Consider the following 19,870-nt stretch of genomic DNA (forward strand, 5'->3'; position numbering starts at 1 on the left):
ATGGGTATTTGCATTGTAGAGTTGTTGATAGGCTTGGAACCTAGAGCGGGACTGCTAGGACTACCTGTAATAAGGTACGTAAGTACTGACTGAGATAGCCAGCGGGTTTTGCATGCTTATATGTTGCATTTGTGTGTCATATTATTATGCAGCATGTGCATATCATATTGTGCATGTACATCTTTTGAGATGAGCTATGGAGGGCCGCTCAGCCATGTTCGGACGGTTGATGTCGAGCGCCCCGCGACCGACGTGTTAGCCGGCACTGGCATCTGTAAGACACGGTCTACGTCCATTGGGAATGAGCAGTGTACACAGGGTTTGCTCCCCGCACTACAACAAAAATGCTCAAACACAACACTTAAAAGACAACGCTTTTGGTAAAAATCGTTGTCTTTTTTTAAATTACAACGCTTTTAAGAAAAATCGTTGTCGTTATTTTTTTCAAATTCATAAAAGACAACGCTTTTTTTAAAAAGCGTTGTCTTTAAGCGTTTTTTAGGTCTAATACAATGCTTTAAAAAAGCGTTGTCTTTAAGCGTTATTTTTTATATGTACTACAACACTTTTTAAAAAGGGTTGTAGATAAAAAAAAATTTAAAATTTTAAATAAAAATTAAAATGACTACAAGAAAAAAAAAAGAAAAAAGGAAACGACACTTCTCTCTCCTTCCCACCATTCTCGCGATCCCCTTTCTCCCCAAACCCTAGCAGCCTCTTCATGCCGTCGATTCGCCGCCATAGCCGCCGGAAAGCTATCGATTGAAGCTAGAAAAGGTAAGCGTTCGTACTTGGCTCCAATTTAATACCAAAATATTGATGAATCTCGGACCAAAGTTCAAACTGTCACGCCTCGTTCGCGACTGGAGCTGCACGGGTTCTTGTTCTTTCTCGACTTTGAGCTATTTCTGGTCTTGGTTTTCCAGCTTTGCTCAATAGATCGTCTCTCCCCTTCACTCAATCAGTCTCTTTGTTGGTTTGAACCTCCGCCGCGTTGTGCCGTTCCTGCCGTTGGAGTTTCTAGATTTAATATATTGTTTGTCACATAATATAATTATTGATCGCGAGAAGAACATTTTTAAACTCTCACAAGGAGAATATGTTGCTGAGGAGAACTTGGAAAATATCTATGGTCTGGTTCCCGATATCGATTCGGTATGTGTTAGCAGTTTTGTTGCGTTTGTTGTATCCTTATCTCTTGTCCCTCTGTGATGATTGGGCTTTAATGGTTTTCACTTTGGAGTAAATGCCAGCAACAGTTTGTAAAAATTAGCTATGAGCTGGAATGGCTGACCTCTTCTAAATTTTAAATTTTAGAAGTTCTTTCCTAATGATGAACATGCTAGAATCCTTTTATATCTTCATTGATCCCTTTTACTGTTTCTTGCGGAGAAGATGGAATCCAACTTTTTGTGCTTTATACAGTTCTTGTATTTGGGTTTTTCATGCAATAAGAAATGTAGAGATAAATCTTGATTCTTTAAGTAGTGGTAGAGCTTGGGCTGTTGTTGGTTTCGGTGTTTTGAGCTCTGGTTTTCATTAGCTAGTGTTTTGTTAATTGTGTATGGATATTAATATTGTTGGGTATTTTGAAGGGAACATTTTCATTTCGATGTTACAGAGTTTAATAAATTAAATACTAGTTTTTATTTCATGTTTGAAAGAGAACTTGGCATCAAGAATTTGTTATTTGCTTTGAAGTAAATTTGCCATTTATTCTAAAGCCTTGAAGCAAATTTTCCACGAGTGTTCTCTGTTAACTTAAAGCATGATTTAGATTATAAGTTGGAGCTAATGTATAAGTGTGTCTGCTAATATTTCAGGAAGATTTTCTTTTAGAAAAAACGAGTATACTTAGATCCAACTGACTTAGTGGTAATACACTTGTTCACACATATAGATTTACATAAACAGTAGCATTATCCCGGCGAAAATGCTCAATGTTTGGTTATGCATTTTCTATTAACAAATTTTGTTGTCGTTTTTCATGGAGAATTTGATTCAAGGGCAGTAAAGCAGAGACTACTCTATCAAATTCAAATGTGCCGCAAAATTTATCATCGAGGGTCAAATTCCAACGACCCAAGTCCAGTAAAGCAGAGACTTGCACCACTAAATGCGTTGCCACTTGCATTCAGGGTGGCTTTGGATTTCCTGGAGAAGACCCTCTCAATATCAAGAGGTATACAGATTCATTTTTTTTAAGTTTCTTTAATAATATAATTAATCAATTGTGGTTTTACAAAATGAGATTAATGTATTGAAATATATTGTGGTTCTCATATGGAAAAAGCGCCCATGCTTAATAATTTAATTAATCAAATGTGGTTTTACAAAATGAGATTAATATATATTTTAATGAATTTGTCTGTAATCCAATTTTTCCAAGAAATCTTTGAATCATTCATGAATTTGTCTGTATTAATGGGATCAGTTCATGATATTACAGGTGCCTCCAGCTGAGTTGGAACATTTGCTTCAATCAATATCTGATGTAGCTGATGTAGCAGTGATTCCGTATGAGTTTTCTACTAGTTTGAGTCTATATTCCTTAGTTTGTCTTAGTCTTTTCTAAAAATCCATCTCAAATTCGTGGCGAGGTATCTAAAAATCGAATATACTTCAGAATTATACCACTCCCGTACCCTTTGTTACAAAATTGTTGATTGATTACCATTACGAGCTACCATTTATGTTTCTACACTTCCATATATTTTCGAGATCGCGCAGCTATCCAGATTGCAGAAGCAGGCCAGAGTCCGATGGCATATCTTGTAAGAAAACCTGGCAGCACTATCTCTGCCACTCGAATCATGGATTTCATTGCAAACCAGGTATGAAAAACCATGTCTTTTAACGAAATAGGATTCTTAATTATGTGTTTTGCCGAATTTTACACAAGTATTTTTCATAAGTGATTGTTTTGCCCACCATCTACAACATCTTTTTATGGAAATATGTCGGAAGAATCCTTTGATTTACATTACCATGTAGTGTCTCATGAATACGGTAATGGGTTAGATTCTTCCACCCACGTTTCATAGCTGATACCTTTTCATTTATTTATTTTTTGTCAAAAATAAATCAAATGTGCTTTAAATTTAATGTTTAACATGTAACTTGATCAGTTATTGGGCATCTATTCATTTTTTTTGGTTCTTTATTTGTGACTGAATTTTTAGTCCGAGGGAAGTTTGGCAGCCCTGCTTCAGAGGCGAGTGGTAATGAATATCATATTAAAAGCACTTAAGGTGAATTAATTACTATGTTAATGATGTTTACCTTTTAATCATTTATATTTGTCGTTGGATTATTAACATTATATATGTAAATATTTTTAAGGAAACTGACATTGGAAGACAAGTAACTCGACTGAGAAAACATTCATCTGATGAAGTTCATAGGTTGGTGAAAATCCTTGTCAGGTTTGTGTGAGAACTTTAGTTTCTCAAAAAATTTAACATTATTGAAATCATTTCAAGAATTGCTTCTTTCTTCCAGAAAATGGAAGGACACTGTTGATTAATGGGTGAGGCTGAATGTAACAGAGGAAGAAGGCCAGATTATGTGGCTCTGCCTTTTGTGTTTGATATTTTGTTAATCATTGATTTTTCAGTGTTTATGTCTATTCTTTATGCAAATGGAAATGGAAGTAGTAGCTAATCTTCTGTGCATATAAACTGAAGATGTTTGTGTTTTATATTTTGTTTGAGATTGATTTTTCAGTGTTTATGTCTATTATTTATGCATATGGAAATGGAATACATTCTTGGCAGCATGCTTTTGTATGCGTTTTTAGCTTCGGTTTTGTTAATTCAGTAATCTTCTGCATGTTTTGATGCAATTGGTTTACAATTTTGAAGATGATTTTGTGTTCCTTTTCTTGTTTTTGGGTTGTATATTGTATTTTGATTGCATGATGGAATTTATTTTATTCATTTTTCTTGCGTTGATTCATTCTCATGAATATTGCTAATTGTTTTATTTATGATATTTCTAGGAGTCTCTAAAATAGGGGCGTCAATAGCTATTTGCATGTAATTTTCAATTTAAGTTGAATGACAGAAATGAATTTGTGAGTAGAAGTTATGTTTCAATAATCTGTTGTACATGATTGGAAGATTGTATATTAAATTTTATTTTAGATGAATTTCTTATTATTTTGTAGTGTATAATTATTCTTAACCTTTTTATAAACATTTTGTGGTGGAGCCTCTGAATTACAAATTAATAGCAACTTGAGTTACTAGAAGAACTATTATTGATGTGGAGCAACTTTGCAAAATGCTACATTTGCTCTCTAACATTCCTATATCTGAGATTGCTGTCATATTTGCAATTTATATGTTCGTGAAGAAATGGTTTTGTATTTGTGTAGATACCACTACAATGTCGCAGACTCAAGGCTCCGTAAACATTTATAAAAGGGGAACGAAAATGGCTTACATATTAGTTGTGTGGCATCAGCTCTAAACCTATGGGCCTTGATCATGGATGCTGGGATAGGTTTCAGTTTGCAAGTGTATGAGCTTTCTGTTGTCTTTCTTCTCAAGTTTGTTTATTAAACTAATGTTTCTTGTTATGACTTCTTGTGTCACTTCCTAGCTTGGCCTTGTTTTCTATCCCAACAATAATGTTTCCTGGTTCTTATTAGGATTGGATCATGGAGCAGTAGGAGAGAAATTATTAAATGTGCAATATCTGGTTCATCTAATGGAAGTTCGCTGGTGGTTATATCTAAAGGCAGGTTGAAGTTTCTCTTTTCTTGTGATTTATGCCTTATGCCAGCTCACTTTCATTTTTTATCATGCAATTCTTTATTCCCTCCAGTCTTAAATATGCATTTGGTGCTTCTTGCTTAGAAATTAAAATTCTTGTTCGCTCTGAAAGAGGAGGAATCCAAACTATAAACGTGATCACCAGAAAGCTCAGTGTTGCTGCACTAACTGGAGGAACCTTGATGGCTATTATTGGAGGTATACAAACTTTATCACTCATTAAATAATTGAGTAACAAAGTCATGATTGTTAAATCTAGTGTCTGGAAAGAAGCTAATTCTGCAGTTCTTAATTAAATGGATCACAACTTGATAATTCCAATCGCTTAGTGATAATTTCGTAATTCGTAGTTCATTTGATAATTCCAATCGCTTAGCGATAGTTTCGTCATTCGTAGTTCATGTTCTTTTACTGATAAATATGTGTTTGTTTTTACTTTTCATTTTAATCTATTCATATTTGTTTTATGTTTGTTTTTATTTTTAATAATTTACAGTATGGAGATACAAATTAAAGGAAAAGAGATTGTTGCGGCTTTTATCAAAGCTTGAGACGCTAACATGTGCTGAAGGAAGAAATCAAAGTTTTTCGAGATTAATGCATAGTTTTTTCTTAGTGTTCATTAATTTAGTATTCAGTTATTTTTATATTTGAATGATTTATAATATTGGAAGACTCTATATTAAATTTTATTTTAAAATTTTTTGAATTTTGACTGATTTATAATATTGAAAATTTGTGAATTAAATTTTTTTTTTTGTTTTTTATTTAAACAAAGACAACGCTTTTTTAAAGCGTTAGACAACGCTTTTTTAAGCGTTGTTTTTTTCCAGATACGACGACGCTTAAAAAGCGTTGTCTTTTATAGAAACTACAACGCTTTTTTCGCGTTGTCTTTGAGCGTGGTCTTTTACAACACTGGCTACGACAACGCTTTTTCGGGGACATTTACAACGCAAAAAAAGCGTTGTTTTTAGCCGTTTTTCTTGTAGTGCCGGGTTGTACCACTCATGTCCTAGGCGCCATTACTGAGCAGTTGTATACAGTTATCCCAGATATGGATACCCTGTCATTTGCATGCATCATATTTGTATGTTTTACCCATGCTTTTGTATTCAGCTTAGAGCTCACGTCCAGTCTTTTTTGTGTATCTGGACACCCCATTCGACGGGGCAGGTGTAGGTGCAGGATTGAGCACTAGGAGCTTGGAGTAGTCAGTGACCAGTGATGACAGCAGGATGAGCTGTAGGTTTTTAGGCTTATTCATTCGATTGGGTTGTATAATCGAATTTGTTTAATCGGTTGTATTCTGCCGGTCTGCTTTTATTTAAGTCTTTCGCAGCGATTTATTTTAATGCATGCTTAATTATGCTCTTAACTCTGATTAGGTAGTGGATCCGGGTTGGGTCGCTACATTTATTGGTATCAGAGCGCATGCATGCAAGAGGCTTGGGATATAGTAATGATACTTTGGGTTATCCTTATAGGATTGATGAGACCTTGGAAGAGGTGATGATGCGGCGATTAGTTTGCCCAGAGACTATCATCATCGGCAGAATTTTTGAAGATTTGGCTTATGGGATACCAGCAAGAGCGGACAGGAGTGATGGATCGTGTCCGAGCGTTCGAGATTTCTACTCATGTGGATCCTAGCTTTGGATCGAGTACCAGATTCCAGAGGCAGTGGCAGAGAATTGGTGGGGACTTACTTGATGCTTGCATCTGTACAGTCATTACCATGATGACACTACTCTGAAGATTCTCCAGTCGTAGTTGGAGAGATTGTTAGATAGACCTTTACCAGGGAATGCCTCGAATGCCTAAGGCATGATAGGTTTCGAGCGTAAGGTCATTAAACTCATGCAGAACATAGTTTTGCCGGTATACTTGTATCGATGCGTTCGGTAGGCACACGGGAAACTTCATGTTCAAAAGCATGAATTGGTTACAAGAAGAAGGCTGACGGTAGATCGTGAGCAGAAGAGGTCGACTGACATGTACTGACGCAGAGCATAGCTGGTTAGCGAGCTCGAGTTAATTCTCTGGAAGTCTTGGCAGGACGAGATACCGAGAGGATTGGTCGGGAGCATGCTTCTATCGATGCGTGTGTCGATTAGAAGCTTCATGCTCAAGGAACGAAGACTTTTTCGATGATTTTAAATACTGTATTGATGTAATTTGTAAACAGTATTTCAGTTGTAATGAATCATCATACTTTGGTTGTATCATTTCAAGTTTGGTTGTACATTTCATTGTATTTTTGGAATACGGTAATTGTATTACATGGGATTGTAATAAAGAGAATTGTACATAACTTGAAGCAATGATACATGTTTTATTTATCCAGCAAATCGTGAATGATTGAAAGTGATTTTTCTAAAGTTTGGATTGAGTTTAGTTGATTAGTGTTCAACTATTGCAACCCATGGGATTTGAGTGAGCCGACTGTGACTGTTTGACTTGTGGTTAGTCTAGGCGTTTTTCTAGAATTAATCTAGTTAGTCAGTGGACTAAGATAGTGCCAGCAATGAGTGGACTCATCTAGAGGCATTAAGATTATTGTTCGGTTTAGAACATTGGGCTTTGTTCTAGGTTGTTTCCTTAGAACAGTAGGCTGTCTGACTTTTTAACGACCCCGTTTTGTTGAAGAGCCCTAGGAAATTGTGACCGATGCCTTTCTCTTCACAAAAATTTGTAAAACTCTCATTTTGAAATTCAGTTCCGTGGTCACTACGGATTTGTTTTATTGAAAGATTTTTCTCATTCTCAACACGTTTGACAAAAGTTTTAAAATAATCAAAGGCATCACTTTTGTGGCTAAAAACAATGTCCACGTGAAGCGTGAGAAATCATCCACAATGACAAATGCATAAAGATTTCCTCTTAGGCTAGCGTTCCTTGAGGGACCACATAGATCTAGGTGGAGAAGTTCAAGGGGCATAGAAGTAGATACAATTTTTTTGCTTTTAAAAGATTCTTTTGTGTGTTTGCAAAGTTGACACGCATCACAAACAGAATCTAATTTTAAATTGAGTTTTGTCATACCAACAACTAAATCAAGTTTAAAAAGTTTTTCAATGGTACTAGGACCAACATGACCTAGTCGTCTATGCCAAAGAATGTTGTCATCAACATTTGTGGGGCCTCGGGTTGCTAATCTCAAATCTTAAGGGGCAATTAATGAATAAGCATCATTAATATAATAAGGAAAGAATAAGGATCGAGAATTTTTTTTTTTCAAAAAGGGGTGCGCGCGGGCGGTCAAAAACTGCCGCGCGGGCGCCTCTGTTTTTTTCCAAAACAGTAGGCTGAGCACCAGGCTGCGCGCGGGTGATAGTTTTATGTCGCGCGGGCGCATCCTGGGCAGAAAGCCTGCTCTGTTCTTTTGTTAGCAACTTTGATCGTTTCAATCAATTCCAATCCATCAAAATCAAGTCTAGAACCTGTAGATTAACATATAACAAGATCTAAACATGTTCATAAGGAAATCGATACATTAACTAGAAGATTAAAGTCTAGCAAAAGTTACAATTTACATATGTTGTTCACTCACAACTCAACACCAACTACTTCAAGTTTTCCAACATTCATGCTAGAACTTAAACACCTCGATTCAGCTAGAAACAACCCGAGTCCACATCTAATCTTCACTCATGAGCTACTATCGTCGTCCTTGACTAGCTCCTGCCCCATCTGTTGTCATGCACACATACAAAACAAGACAACAATCGGATAAACTCCGGTGAGAAATCAATCTCAGTATAACCAACATATAGAAAACGTTAAATAAATCAAATCGACTCTATTTAAACTCGACTCAACAAATAGAGTAAATTAACGATTTGCATAAGAAATGATTCATATAACTTCGAGGCCATCAAGATTCATAAATGATCTTGACATGGATATCCATCTATCGTAGCCATTCTGGGCTAAAATAAGGTTAACAGCAACCTTGGCATAGAATCAATTCAATTAACATCGTATCGACTCAAATTCAAAGATCCACTACCTGAGATGGATCAACAACATCAATTCAAATAAAAAACATAACAAGTATGTGGTTTTTACGGGCCAACTCAAGAATAGTCGTTCTTGAGTTTCAAAGTCCCTAACTCGCGATGTCGTCATTATACCTTCGAATATCTCGGTTCTGAATTCTTCAATCTGAAATATAATAATCAAAATACTTATGTCAAACTTCATTCAAGCTTATTATATCAGAAACGAATCAAAACCATCAATAGATCGTCAACCAATCTCATTTCAAACCTCAACTTCTTCTTATTCGATTCAACTCGGCGTCTTGTATCATTAGCCTTCAAACTCAACTGAAACTGAAAATAAAAATGCTATAACATTCATAACATCTAGATAAAGACTTTAGCTCAGGTAGAGGCTATCAAAACAGTCTAAAAACTCGATTTAACGGCGTAGCGATTGAAAATTGGTAACCGACGAAATATCTCGGCATCAAATCTAACTTCAACTCAACTGATACTTATATTCAATTCAATAACCAGCATCTAAATCTTCATACTAACCACTTAACATATCAAATACAAGCTGGAATCATGCTTCAACATAAATAACATAAGCTCATCAATCCGGTTTCGATATATAATCGTGTATACGTTGAAGAATAAGATCATAACATCAAAATCTGATCTCTGCCATCTACTGATTTCGAAATTCATCAAAAACATCATAATACTTACACGAGATCAAATCCCTTGTCGCAAGGATTCCAGAACAATTTACGGAATCGAAATCGGATAACCGGAGCAAAAGTTACGGCAATTCGAAAATTATGAAATCAAACCAAAAGCGAAGAAAATCGACTTCTCCGCTCAAAGTTCTGAATTCCTTAAACAATAACACGTATTCATGCTGAGTATTAGAATTAAAAAATCGGATAACTTCAATAGAAATTGCAATTTAGTCCCTCATACTTCAAAAATTGCAATTCAGTCCTCGGCCTTCTTTTTAATTCAATTTCAATCCAAATATAATTTAAGAATATTAGAATTTAAATCAAAACTCTAAGTATTCCCAAATTAAATATACTCGAATTAAAATTAATAAATTCGGATTAATATTAATTAATCCCGGGTCTTACAACATTCAAGGATACAAGGCTTTCAATATTTGTCAAAGATAAATTATTTAAAGAAACCTTGTAAACATTTTCACTTCTATATCCTTTGAAATTTATGGATTTGTCAGTCGTGAGTGATATAGTGCAGTGTTGGGGAGTGAATTTGACTTGATAACCTCTATCGCACAATTGACTTATGCTTAGTAGGTTATGCTTAAGTCCTTTCACTAGGAGTACATCATCAATCAAGCATGATTTAGATATACCTATTGAGCCGATTCCTTCAATTACTCATTTGTTGTTGTCTCCAAAGGTGACAGTTCCCTTCTCCTTTGGTTTGATCGATTGGATTAGCTCCTTGTTTCCCGTCATATGTCTAGAACATCCACTGTATAGATACCATATGCTAGGAAGAACAGTTTTCCTATTTCCCTGCAAGAATTGATTTTGGTACTCTTTAGTTCCTTTGGGTTCACAGTGTTGAAAAGAGAGATACAAAATAGATTTCTAAGGGTTCAGTCTCTCATAGCGACATCATCGACACTTTACAATAGTGCTCCCAGTAGTAGGTAGGGCTATGGCCTCTTTAAAAACCTATTTTCTTAGACAGAGCATCGTTCATCAAGAAGACCAGTCGCAAGTCAAGGCAGTTTAAATCGGTCTATGATGAACTCCCTTAGATCATGTTCTCATAATGCCGACTGATGAGTTGTTAAGTACTCTTAGACCTCCATTTCATATAACTCTTTTGATCATATTGATATTTCAAAGATCAACATTTATGTCTAGCATGACCTATTTGAAAGAGTGGGTGCCCGGTGAGCCAACTTGTGACTAAGGGCTTTTATGACTCTATGTATAAACAATTATTTGTTTAATATAATTTACACTTTTATAATGACATTTACTTTATCTTTTATCATATTATTATGTTGTGACATACTATAGTGTATGTAAGATGTGGTAGCACATGGGGATGGCTATCATGAAACACATCTTATAGTCACTGTATATTCTAAATAGTTCCTAGTCGATTGAGCCGTCCGTTAATAAGGATAAGGATCGCTCGAGATTGAGACTAGCATTTGCGATGCCGAGTACCACGTTTCATTGGTATGGAACATAGAGATGTTCAAAGCATGAAAATGGATATTCATCTGATGAATGATCGAACTACCCTATCCGGACTTTCCAAGTGATTATCACTTATCGATTGGATAAAGTCCGCGGTTTTGGTTGTACACCATTAGTCCTTACTACTTGAAACATCATTGAGACTCTATATGCTAGTACTGTACTTTGACTTGTTTACCGACTCTATTGGGGTCATCAGGTGTCAGGATTGGGTACAGTTACAACACATATAGGAGTCGATGCTTTGTTGTCAAGGATTCACCACATACTTGCGAGTGTGGATATCCTATGCAATCTGAGGAGATATTAGTGTGACGAATCTCTGGCCAGAGTACATGATGTGTTTTAGGTTACTTGGTTTCCTAGTAGCACATGCGATGTCACTATTTGATCTTCAAGATGCATTGCATAGTTATCGAATCTCGAACGACTCTCGATTTACCAATGGTTGTTGATTCGATCGGGATATATGGATGAAGGGACCGTACTGTACGCTAACCAAAATCTATTGGTTCTTGCAGGTACTATCAGTGATACCTAGGGAATCATGGGGCGATGTTGCTAGGCGCTCTTACCATGATTCGATGGGCAAGTCGGAAATTGTTGTTCCGAGTCACAAGGAGTTGTGAGCCCACGGCTAGCTGTATCCCTGAACCATTGAGGGTCACACAAGTAATGGATTTTTAATCTTCGTTAAGATAATTAAATTTAAAGAGTTAAATTTAGTGAATAAAGAAGTGGGACTTCTTATTTAAAAGTAGAGGGAGTAAGATTTTCTAAAATGACATAGTGATGGACATTTTTGGAAACCACTGAATTCGGATTCAGAAAATTTATCTTGACTTTAAAAGATGCAGAAATGGTTTCTGTGCACATTGGTGAAATTGGTTTATCAATCTGAGTCACGATGAATTTTATATTAATTTCTGAACATGCGGGCTTTGCTTGTCAGGCTTGAACTTATGACTAATGGGCCCTAAGCTGTTAGCAGCCCACATTATAAATAAGTTATTGCAGTGCAAAAATTACACAACACAAGGCAAAATTTCGAAAACCTAGAGAGCTATCTCTCAAGGAATTCGGCCGCCCCCTTTTCCTCTACAGTGTTCGAAAATCAGTCTGTGAATTTTTGAATTTGCAGTCTGATTTAACAGATCATATCTGTTCAATCTCATCGTAGAAACTTCTGATAGACTTTCTAGTGCAGTCTATCAGAGGGATTAAATTTCTGTTCGTGGACCTGATTGAAGAAACGTTCGTTCATCAGTTCCTGGGATATACAACAAGAGCAGTTTAATCTGTTGGTGTCCATAATCTCGCTTCGAGATTTTGAAGGTGAAATTTACATTGTTTAAATTTTATGTTATCAATTTTAATCGTAGGAATTTGATACCCATATGGAATCGTTCCATATAAAATTTTAAAACTTCCGCTGCAACGGATATCACTTTCTTTTTCGATCCGGAGAACGACCATGTTCAACAGTGGTATCAGAGCCAGGTTGTTCTCGGATTTTACGATTAAAATTTTATCGATTGTACAAAGCCTCGATTTTTCAGAAAAATAAAACGGAAAAGAAAAGAAAAAAAATTATTTTCGGGGCTGCCCGCTGCCCGAAGGCAGCGAGCAGCGCCGCGCGCAGCTTGGCTGCACGCAGCAGCCCTGCGCGCAGCTTGGCTGCACGCAGCAGCCCTGCGCGAGCTAGGGCAAGCGTTGCCCTAGCCCGCGCAGCTGGGCCGCATGGAGCGGCCCAGCGGCTGGGCTGGACGAGTCCAGCCCAGCGACGGGCGGGCAGCCCGGGATTGTCCCGGGCTGCCCAGAATTTATTTTATTTTTATTAAAAATAAATTTTTCCTTGAATTATGAATTCTAGCCCAAAATGGTTTTGGGCCCAGTTTTTGGCTCAATCCCGGGCTGCCCAGAATTTTTTTTTTTTATTAAAAATAAATTTTTCCTTGAATTATGAATTCTAGCCCAAAATGGTTTTGGGCCCAGTTTTTGGCCCGATTGAAAATTGTTTCAGTTGGTCCACGAGGCAATGAGTCAAAATTGTTTGAGCCCAAAATTTTAAAGAAAATTAATTTTTGGATAAATTTTGAATTTTTGAAATTTATAAATTTAATTCCAATAAATTAAATATTTAATTATTAATTTTGATACAATTGATAATAAAATATGATTTTATGTATAAAATTGGATTTTATATGTAAAATATGATTTTATGGATAAACTAGATAAAATATGATTTTATGTATAAAATAAGATTTTATATATGAAATATGATTTTATCTATTTAAATTTATTGCCATTGCATGATATCCAATGAATTAATTTGAATTAAATATTATTGGATAAGGATGATCGATTGCCATGACCAATATTATAGGTGTATGTTAGGTTGTTTACATTTGGTTTTAATTGTTGTTGGATTTATTAATGGGCCTGGTTTATGGCCCGTTCCCACCCCTTAAATATGTATCCCCTGCTTGTCATCAAAATTTATTGTAAATTTTAGACTTAGTGGGAGATGAAGATTTGAAGACAAAGGTGGGCCCAGCAGACAATAAAGACCGAAGAAATGTAAATTGAAAGCTCTGAAAGAGTGGGTACCCAGTGAGCCAACTTGTGGCTAAGGGCTTTGATGACTCTTTGTATAAACAATCTTTTGTTTAATATAATTTACACTTTTATTAATGGCAATGACTTTATCTTTCTTCATATTGTTATATTGTGATATACTATTGTTGTTTTGATAAAGACCTTGAATATACTATAGTGTATGTAAGATGTGGTAGAACATGGGGATGTCTATCATGAAACACATCTTATAGTCACTGTATATTCTAAACTGTTCCTAGTCGATTGAGCCGTCCGAAAATAAGGATAAGGATCGCTCGAGTTTGAGACTAGCATTTGCGATGCGGAGTACCACGTTTCATTGGTAAGGAACATAGAGATGTTCGAAGCATGCAAATGGATATTCATATGATGAATGATCGAACTACCCTATCGGGACTTTCCAAGTGGTTATCACTTATCGAGTGGACATAGTCCGCGGTTTTGGTTGTACACCATTAGTCCTTACTACTTGAAACACCATTGAGACTCTATATGCTAGTACTGTGCTTTGACTCGTTTACTGACTCTATTGGGGTCATCAGGTCTCGGGATTGGGTACAGTTACAACACATATAGGAGTCGATGCTTTGTTGTCAAGGATTCACCACATACTTGCGAGTGTGGATATCCTATGCGATCTGAGGAGATATTAGTGTGACGAATCTCTGGCCAGAGTACATGATGTGATTTAAGAAATGGTTTCTTAGTAGCACATGCGATGTCACTATTTGATCTTCAAGATGTATTGCATAGTTATCGAATCTCGAACGACTCTCGATATACCAATGGTTGTTGATTCGATTGGGATATATGGATGAAGGGACCGTACTGCACGCTAACCAAAATCTATTGGTTCTTGTAGGCACTATCAGTGATACCTAGGGAATCATGGGACGATGTTGCTAGGCGCTCTTACCATGATTCGATGGGCAAGTCGGAAATTGTTGTTCCGAGTCACAAGGAGTTGTGAGCCCACGGCTAGCTGTATCCCTGAACCATTGAGGGTCACACAGTGTAATGGATTTTTAATCCCCGTTGAGATAGTTAAATTTAAAGAGTTAAATTTAATGAACAAAGAAGTTGGACTTCTTAATTATGAGTAGAGGAGTAAGATTTCCTAAAATGACATAGGGATGGACATTTTTGGAAACCACTGAATTCGGATTCAGAAAAATTTATCTTTACTTTAAAAGGTGCAGAAATGGTTTCTGTGCACATTGGTGAAATCGGTTTATCAATCGGAGTCACGATGAATTTTATATTAATTTCTGAACATGCGGGCTTTGCTTGTCGGGCTTGAACTTATGACTAATGGGCCCTAAGCTGTTAGCGGCCTACATTATAAATAAGTTATTGCAGTACAGAAATTACATACAACAGGTCACAATTTTCGAAAACCTAAGTATTTTCTATCAATAGTGGCCGCCCCCCTCCCTCTCTACTCGGTAAAATCCAGCCTGTGAATTTTGAATTACAGTCTGGTTTAACGGATCAAATTCGTTAATTATCTTCGTAGAAACTTCTGATAGATTTTCTAGTGCAATCTATTAGAGGGATTAAATATCCGTTCGTGGACCTGATTGAAGAACAGTTCGTCCATCAGTTCCAGGGATATACAACAAGAGCAGAGAAATCTGTTGGTGTCCAAAATCTCGATTCGAGATTAAAGGTAAAAATTTATAATTGTTATTTAATTTTTACACACACAATTTAATCGTAAGGTTGATACCCATTATGGAATCGTTCCATACAAAAATTTTAAACTTCCGCTGCACCGGGTATCAATCCTAATTGATCTGATCGCCGCGTTCTCCAACAGTGGTATCAGAGCCAGGTTGCTCAGATCAAGCCATTAAATTAATCGATTGTACAAAAAAAATTTTAGCCTCGGTTTTTGAAACAAAATAAATATTTAAAATAAATTTTTTTTTTTTTTTTTCGGGCAAAAACCCGGGCAGCGATTGGATCGCTGCCCTAGGGGCAGCCGGGCTGCCCGGCCCGACCCCATTAGGGCGCGGGCAGCCCGGGAATGTCCCGGGCGGCCCGCGGGAAAAATTATTTTTTAATTTTAAATTAAATTTTAATATGTTAAAATTCTATTTTTGGTCCGATCGAAAATTGTTTTGATTGGTCCACGAGGCGTCGGATCGAATTGTTCGAGTCCGAAAATTTTAAAATTTATTTTTGGATAAATTTGAATTTTTTTGGAAAATTTAAATATTTTATCCGTTAAATTGAATTTTGAAATTAATTATTTTTGGTACAATTGATGATAAGATATGATCTTATGGATATATTGATAAAATATGATTTTATATATAAAATTGGATTTTATAGATAAAATATGATTTTATTTGATAAAAAGATAAAATATGATTTTGTATGTAAAATAAGATTTTATGTATGAAATATGATTTTATCCTTTTAAATTTAAATTGCCATTGCATGTTATCCAATAAATTAATTTTGAATTAAATGTTATTGGATAAGGATGATCGATTGCCATGACCAATTTTGTAGGTGTATGTTAGGAATTTACATTTGTTTTTATTGTTGTTGGTTTTATTAATGGGCCTGGTTTATGGCCCAATATGAATGTCATATGTAATAAAAGTGGGCTTGGTTTATGGCCCGTTCCCACCCCTTAAAAATGTATCCCCTACTTGTCATTGTTATTTATTGTAAATACATTAGATTTAGTGGGAGATCAAGATTTGAAGATGGAGGTGGGCCCAGCAGACAATAAAGACAGAAAAAATGTAAATTGGAAGCAAATGTAATAGGATTGCATTGCATACTGCATATTACCTAGGATTGGACTAAGACTCGTGATTGGCAACCACGGGTCGATTAGAAATGGAATCGATCATCCTATATAATATGTGATATTATTGTTGTATGCATGTTTTAGACATAATTGTGTGAATCCGGCAAGCATACAAAACTTTAAAAATGATGAGACAAATTTTTATAATTAAAATCCCTCATTTTAAATATGATTTAAAATTGATATCAAGATAAATAAAGGAAATTTAAATTTGTTTAAATGTTCCTACCTTCCATCAACGATCAATGTATGAGATGCTACCCGCGGATAAGGTCCGGCTCATATTATTTGGGGGGCCCGTTCGTCGGGAAGCTGTACATTGGATCGACACATGTTGTAAGTTGGGTGGAACTCCCATGGGATCGGCTCATATTATTGGGTCCACATGGCGACCGTCCATCACAACTTAAGATTGATGGGTCATCTTGACATGTCACAATAAACGGCGTCATATTATTGGGCCCTTATTGGACATGAGGTAAAAACGTGGAGGTTGCTTTGGAAGCAATTGGGCTCTACCTTTTGAAAATTATGGTTGGCTGATATTATTCGGGACCATAAGTTTGTCAATTGGACTCCATGTTCTCACTAAGGAAAACAGTTTCCCGTTTTCACTAGAGGGTAGTGAAATCGTTAAAATAGTGGGAGTGAGATTCATAAAATAAATTTTGCCTATTTTATGTCTTAGTAAATTGCTTAAACAATCACTGATATTTGTCTGTTTCTTTTCAGTATTTCATAAGATGAATTCGCGTAATCCACTTTTCTCGATCCTCGAACAAAATAAGTTGACTGGCGCAAACTATACGGAATGGTTCCGTAAGTTGAAGATTGTCTTGACTTCGGAGAAGATGCTCTACGTGTTAGAAAAATCTCCTCCGAAGGAAGCACCAGCTGACGTAAGTCCGGAGGAGTTAGCCAAAATTGATACATGGTGGGACCATGATATCAAGACCAAATGCTATATGTAAGCCTCGATGTCTGATGAACTCCAGAGGCGATTTGAGGACACCGTGAATGCTGCTGACATTCACGTTCAACTCAAGGAACTTTTTGGGGCTCAATCGAGGGCTGAAAGGTTCGCTACTGTAAAGGAGCTAATGACGTGTTGCATGCGTGAAGGGACTTCGGTCCGTGATCATGGGGTACGAGTGATTTGGCTCATACAGAAGTTGGTAACCCTTGATTTGGTGTTGGAGCATGAACTCAACGTGGACTTACTACTTCTGTCTCTTCCTTCTTCGTTTGACGGATTTGTGGTGAATTTCAATATGAACAAGATAGAGGCCTCCCTTGAAGAGATGGTCAATATGCTTGTGACATATGAATCCACATTAAAGAAGGATAAACCGGCTTTCTTGGTGGGCTCCTCTTCTTCTGCTAAGAAGGGGCCAAGTACAAAGGGTAAGAAACGTTCTGCCCCACCCAAGAAAATCGAACCCGAGAAGAAGTACAAGACAAAGGCTTCAAACATGGAAAAATCCAAGGATGTTTGCCATTACTGCAAGAAGCCCGGTCATTGGAAGCGTAACTGCAAGGAATATCTAGAGCAGTTGCGAACTGCGAAGGGTATGTTCTATATTGAAATAAATGTTTTACTTAATACTACTTCTTGGGTATTGGATACCGGATGTGGATCTCACATTTGCAATGATTTGCAGGTGATGACAAGAAGTCGCAGGCTTAGAATGGGTGAGACCCAGCTGAGGCTCGGAAATGGTTCCAGAGTTGAAGCTAAAGCCGTGGGAGATGTTTATTTAATTTTGCAGAACAGTTTTAAGTTACTTTTAAGAGATGTTTTACTTGTTCCGGATTTGATTAAAAACATTATTTCTGTTTCTATGCTTGATAGAGATGGTTATTCTTGCAATTTTGTGAATGAGATTTGCAATATTTACAAGAATGAATGTTTAATTGGAAATGGACAACTTGAAAATGATCTATACAACTTAAAACTAAAAGACGTTCCAATAAATTATGTTGATAAACCGGCAACAACAAACAAAAGGAAAATCGATAGCCAAAACCCGGCAAACCTTTGGCATGCTAGGCTAGGTCATATTTACTCAAGGAGGATGAACAAGCTAGTGGGAGAGGGCATGTTTGATATGTCTGATATTAACTCTCTATCTACTTGTGAATCCTGCCTAAAAGGAAAAATGACTAAATCTCCTTTTAAGGGGAAACCTGAGCGTAGTCAAAGTCTGTTGGATTTGATCCATACAGATGTTTGTGGTCCATTTAGAGTTGGGACTCAATATGGCCACACCTACTTCATTACCTTTACTGATGATTATTCTAGGTATGAGTATTTATATTTAATGAAATATAAGTCTGAAGCATTTGAAAAGTTCAAAGAATTCAAGGCTGAAGTAGTAAACAAGCTAGGTAAAAGTATTAAAGCACTTCGATCGAATCGAGGTGGAGAATACTTAAGTACCGAGTTTTTGGACTATCGAAAAGAGAATGGGATTCTCTCTCAGTGTACTCATCCTATGGCACCACAGCTTAATGGTGTATCGGAGCGTCGTAATCGAACTTTGTTGGACATGGTTCGATCCATGATGAGCTTCACTGAGCTTCCACCTTCGTTTTGGGGCTATGCGCTTGAAACGGCGGTATTGTTGTTGAACAACGTCCACACTAAAGCAGTGGACAAAACACAATACGAGTTATGGAATGGAAAAGCTCCTAAGTATTCGTACTTGAGGATTTGGGGATGTCCTGCTTACGTGAAGCGGACAGTGGGAGATAAGTTGGATAGTCGATCCAGCTTATGTTATTTTGTAGGGTATCCGAAGAATTCAATCGGATATTATTTCTATTATCCTGCTGAAACAAAGGTGTTTGTTTCAAGGAATGCCACCTTCTTGGAGAAGGAGTTCTTATTGGATAAGAAGGGCGAGATGATGGAACTCGAAGAAATTCGAGAAGAACCCGAAATACAAAATAACAATCCTACACCTCAGGAACCATTGATAGACACGCCTGTACCTAGAAGATCCGAGAGGACTTCTAGACCTACTATTCGATATGGTCTTCTTCTTGAAGGGGATCAAGATGAACCCGATGTTGGATGTGATCCAAGAAACTTCAAGGAAGCAATTTCTGATGCGGATTCAAATTTATGGCTTGAAGCTATGCAGTCGGAAATAGATTCGATGCATACAAACCAAGTTTGGTCTTTAGTAGATCCTCCCGATGGAATTGTTCCAATAGGGTGTAAATGGATCTACAAGAGAAAGCTTGGGTCTGATGGTAAGGTATTGACCTACAAGGCGCGATTGGTGGCAAAAGGTTATACTCAAAGACAAGGAGTTGACTATGATGAAACCGTTTCACCAGTTGCAATGTTCAAGTCCATAAGAATCCTTATTGCCATAGCTGCATGGTATGACTATGAGATATGTCAAA

General features: G+C 36.7%; 1 protein-coding gene across 21 annotated transcripts; it reads left to right on the forward strand.

Annotated features, from left to right (window-relative positions):
• The first annotated feature begins 640 nt into the window (after window positions 1-640).
• On the forward strand, window positions 641-5,509 carry LOC140884261 (probable mediator of RNA polymerase II transcription subunit 26b). Of its 21 annotated transcripts, none has more exons than XM_073291027.1 (11): window positions 641-777; window positions 927-2,182; window positions 2,450-2,517; window positions 2,731-2,834; window positions 3,183-3,251; window positions 3,343-3,425; window positions 3,502-3,557; window positions 4,379-4,522; window positions 4,655-4,743; window positions 4,863-4,976; window positions 5,275-5,508. In XM_073291027.1, exons 8-11 carry the CDS (start codon window positions 4,491-4,493, stop codon window positions 5,430-5,432), a joined length of 393 nt encoding a protein of 130 aa, XP_073147128.1. In that variant the 5' UTR covers window positions 641-777; window positions 927-2,182; window positions 2,450-2,517; window positions 2,731-2,834; window positions 3,183-3,251; window positions 3,343-3,425; window positions 3,502-3,557; window positions 4,379-4,490; the 3' UTR covers window positions 5,433-5,508. The 21 variants fall into 21 exon arrangements, with proteins under 21 accessions (XP_073147128.1, XP_073147122.1, XP_073147135.1 ...); XM_073291021.1 differs by having other exon boundaries at window positions 3,502-3,529; XM_073291034.1 differs by having other exon boundaries at window positions 3,343-3,404.
• The last annotated feature ends 14,361 nt before the right edge of the window (window positions 5,510-19,870 follow it).

This window comes from Henckelia pumila, chromosome 1, assembly GCF_033568475.1.
Source record: "Henckelia pumila isolate YLH828 chromosome 1, ASM3356847v2, whole genome shotgun sequence".
NCBI lineage: Eukaryota > Viridiplantae > Streptophyta > Magnoliopsida > Lamiales > Gesneriaceae > Henckelia > Henckelia pumila.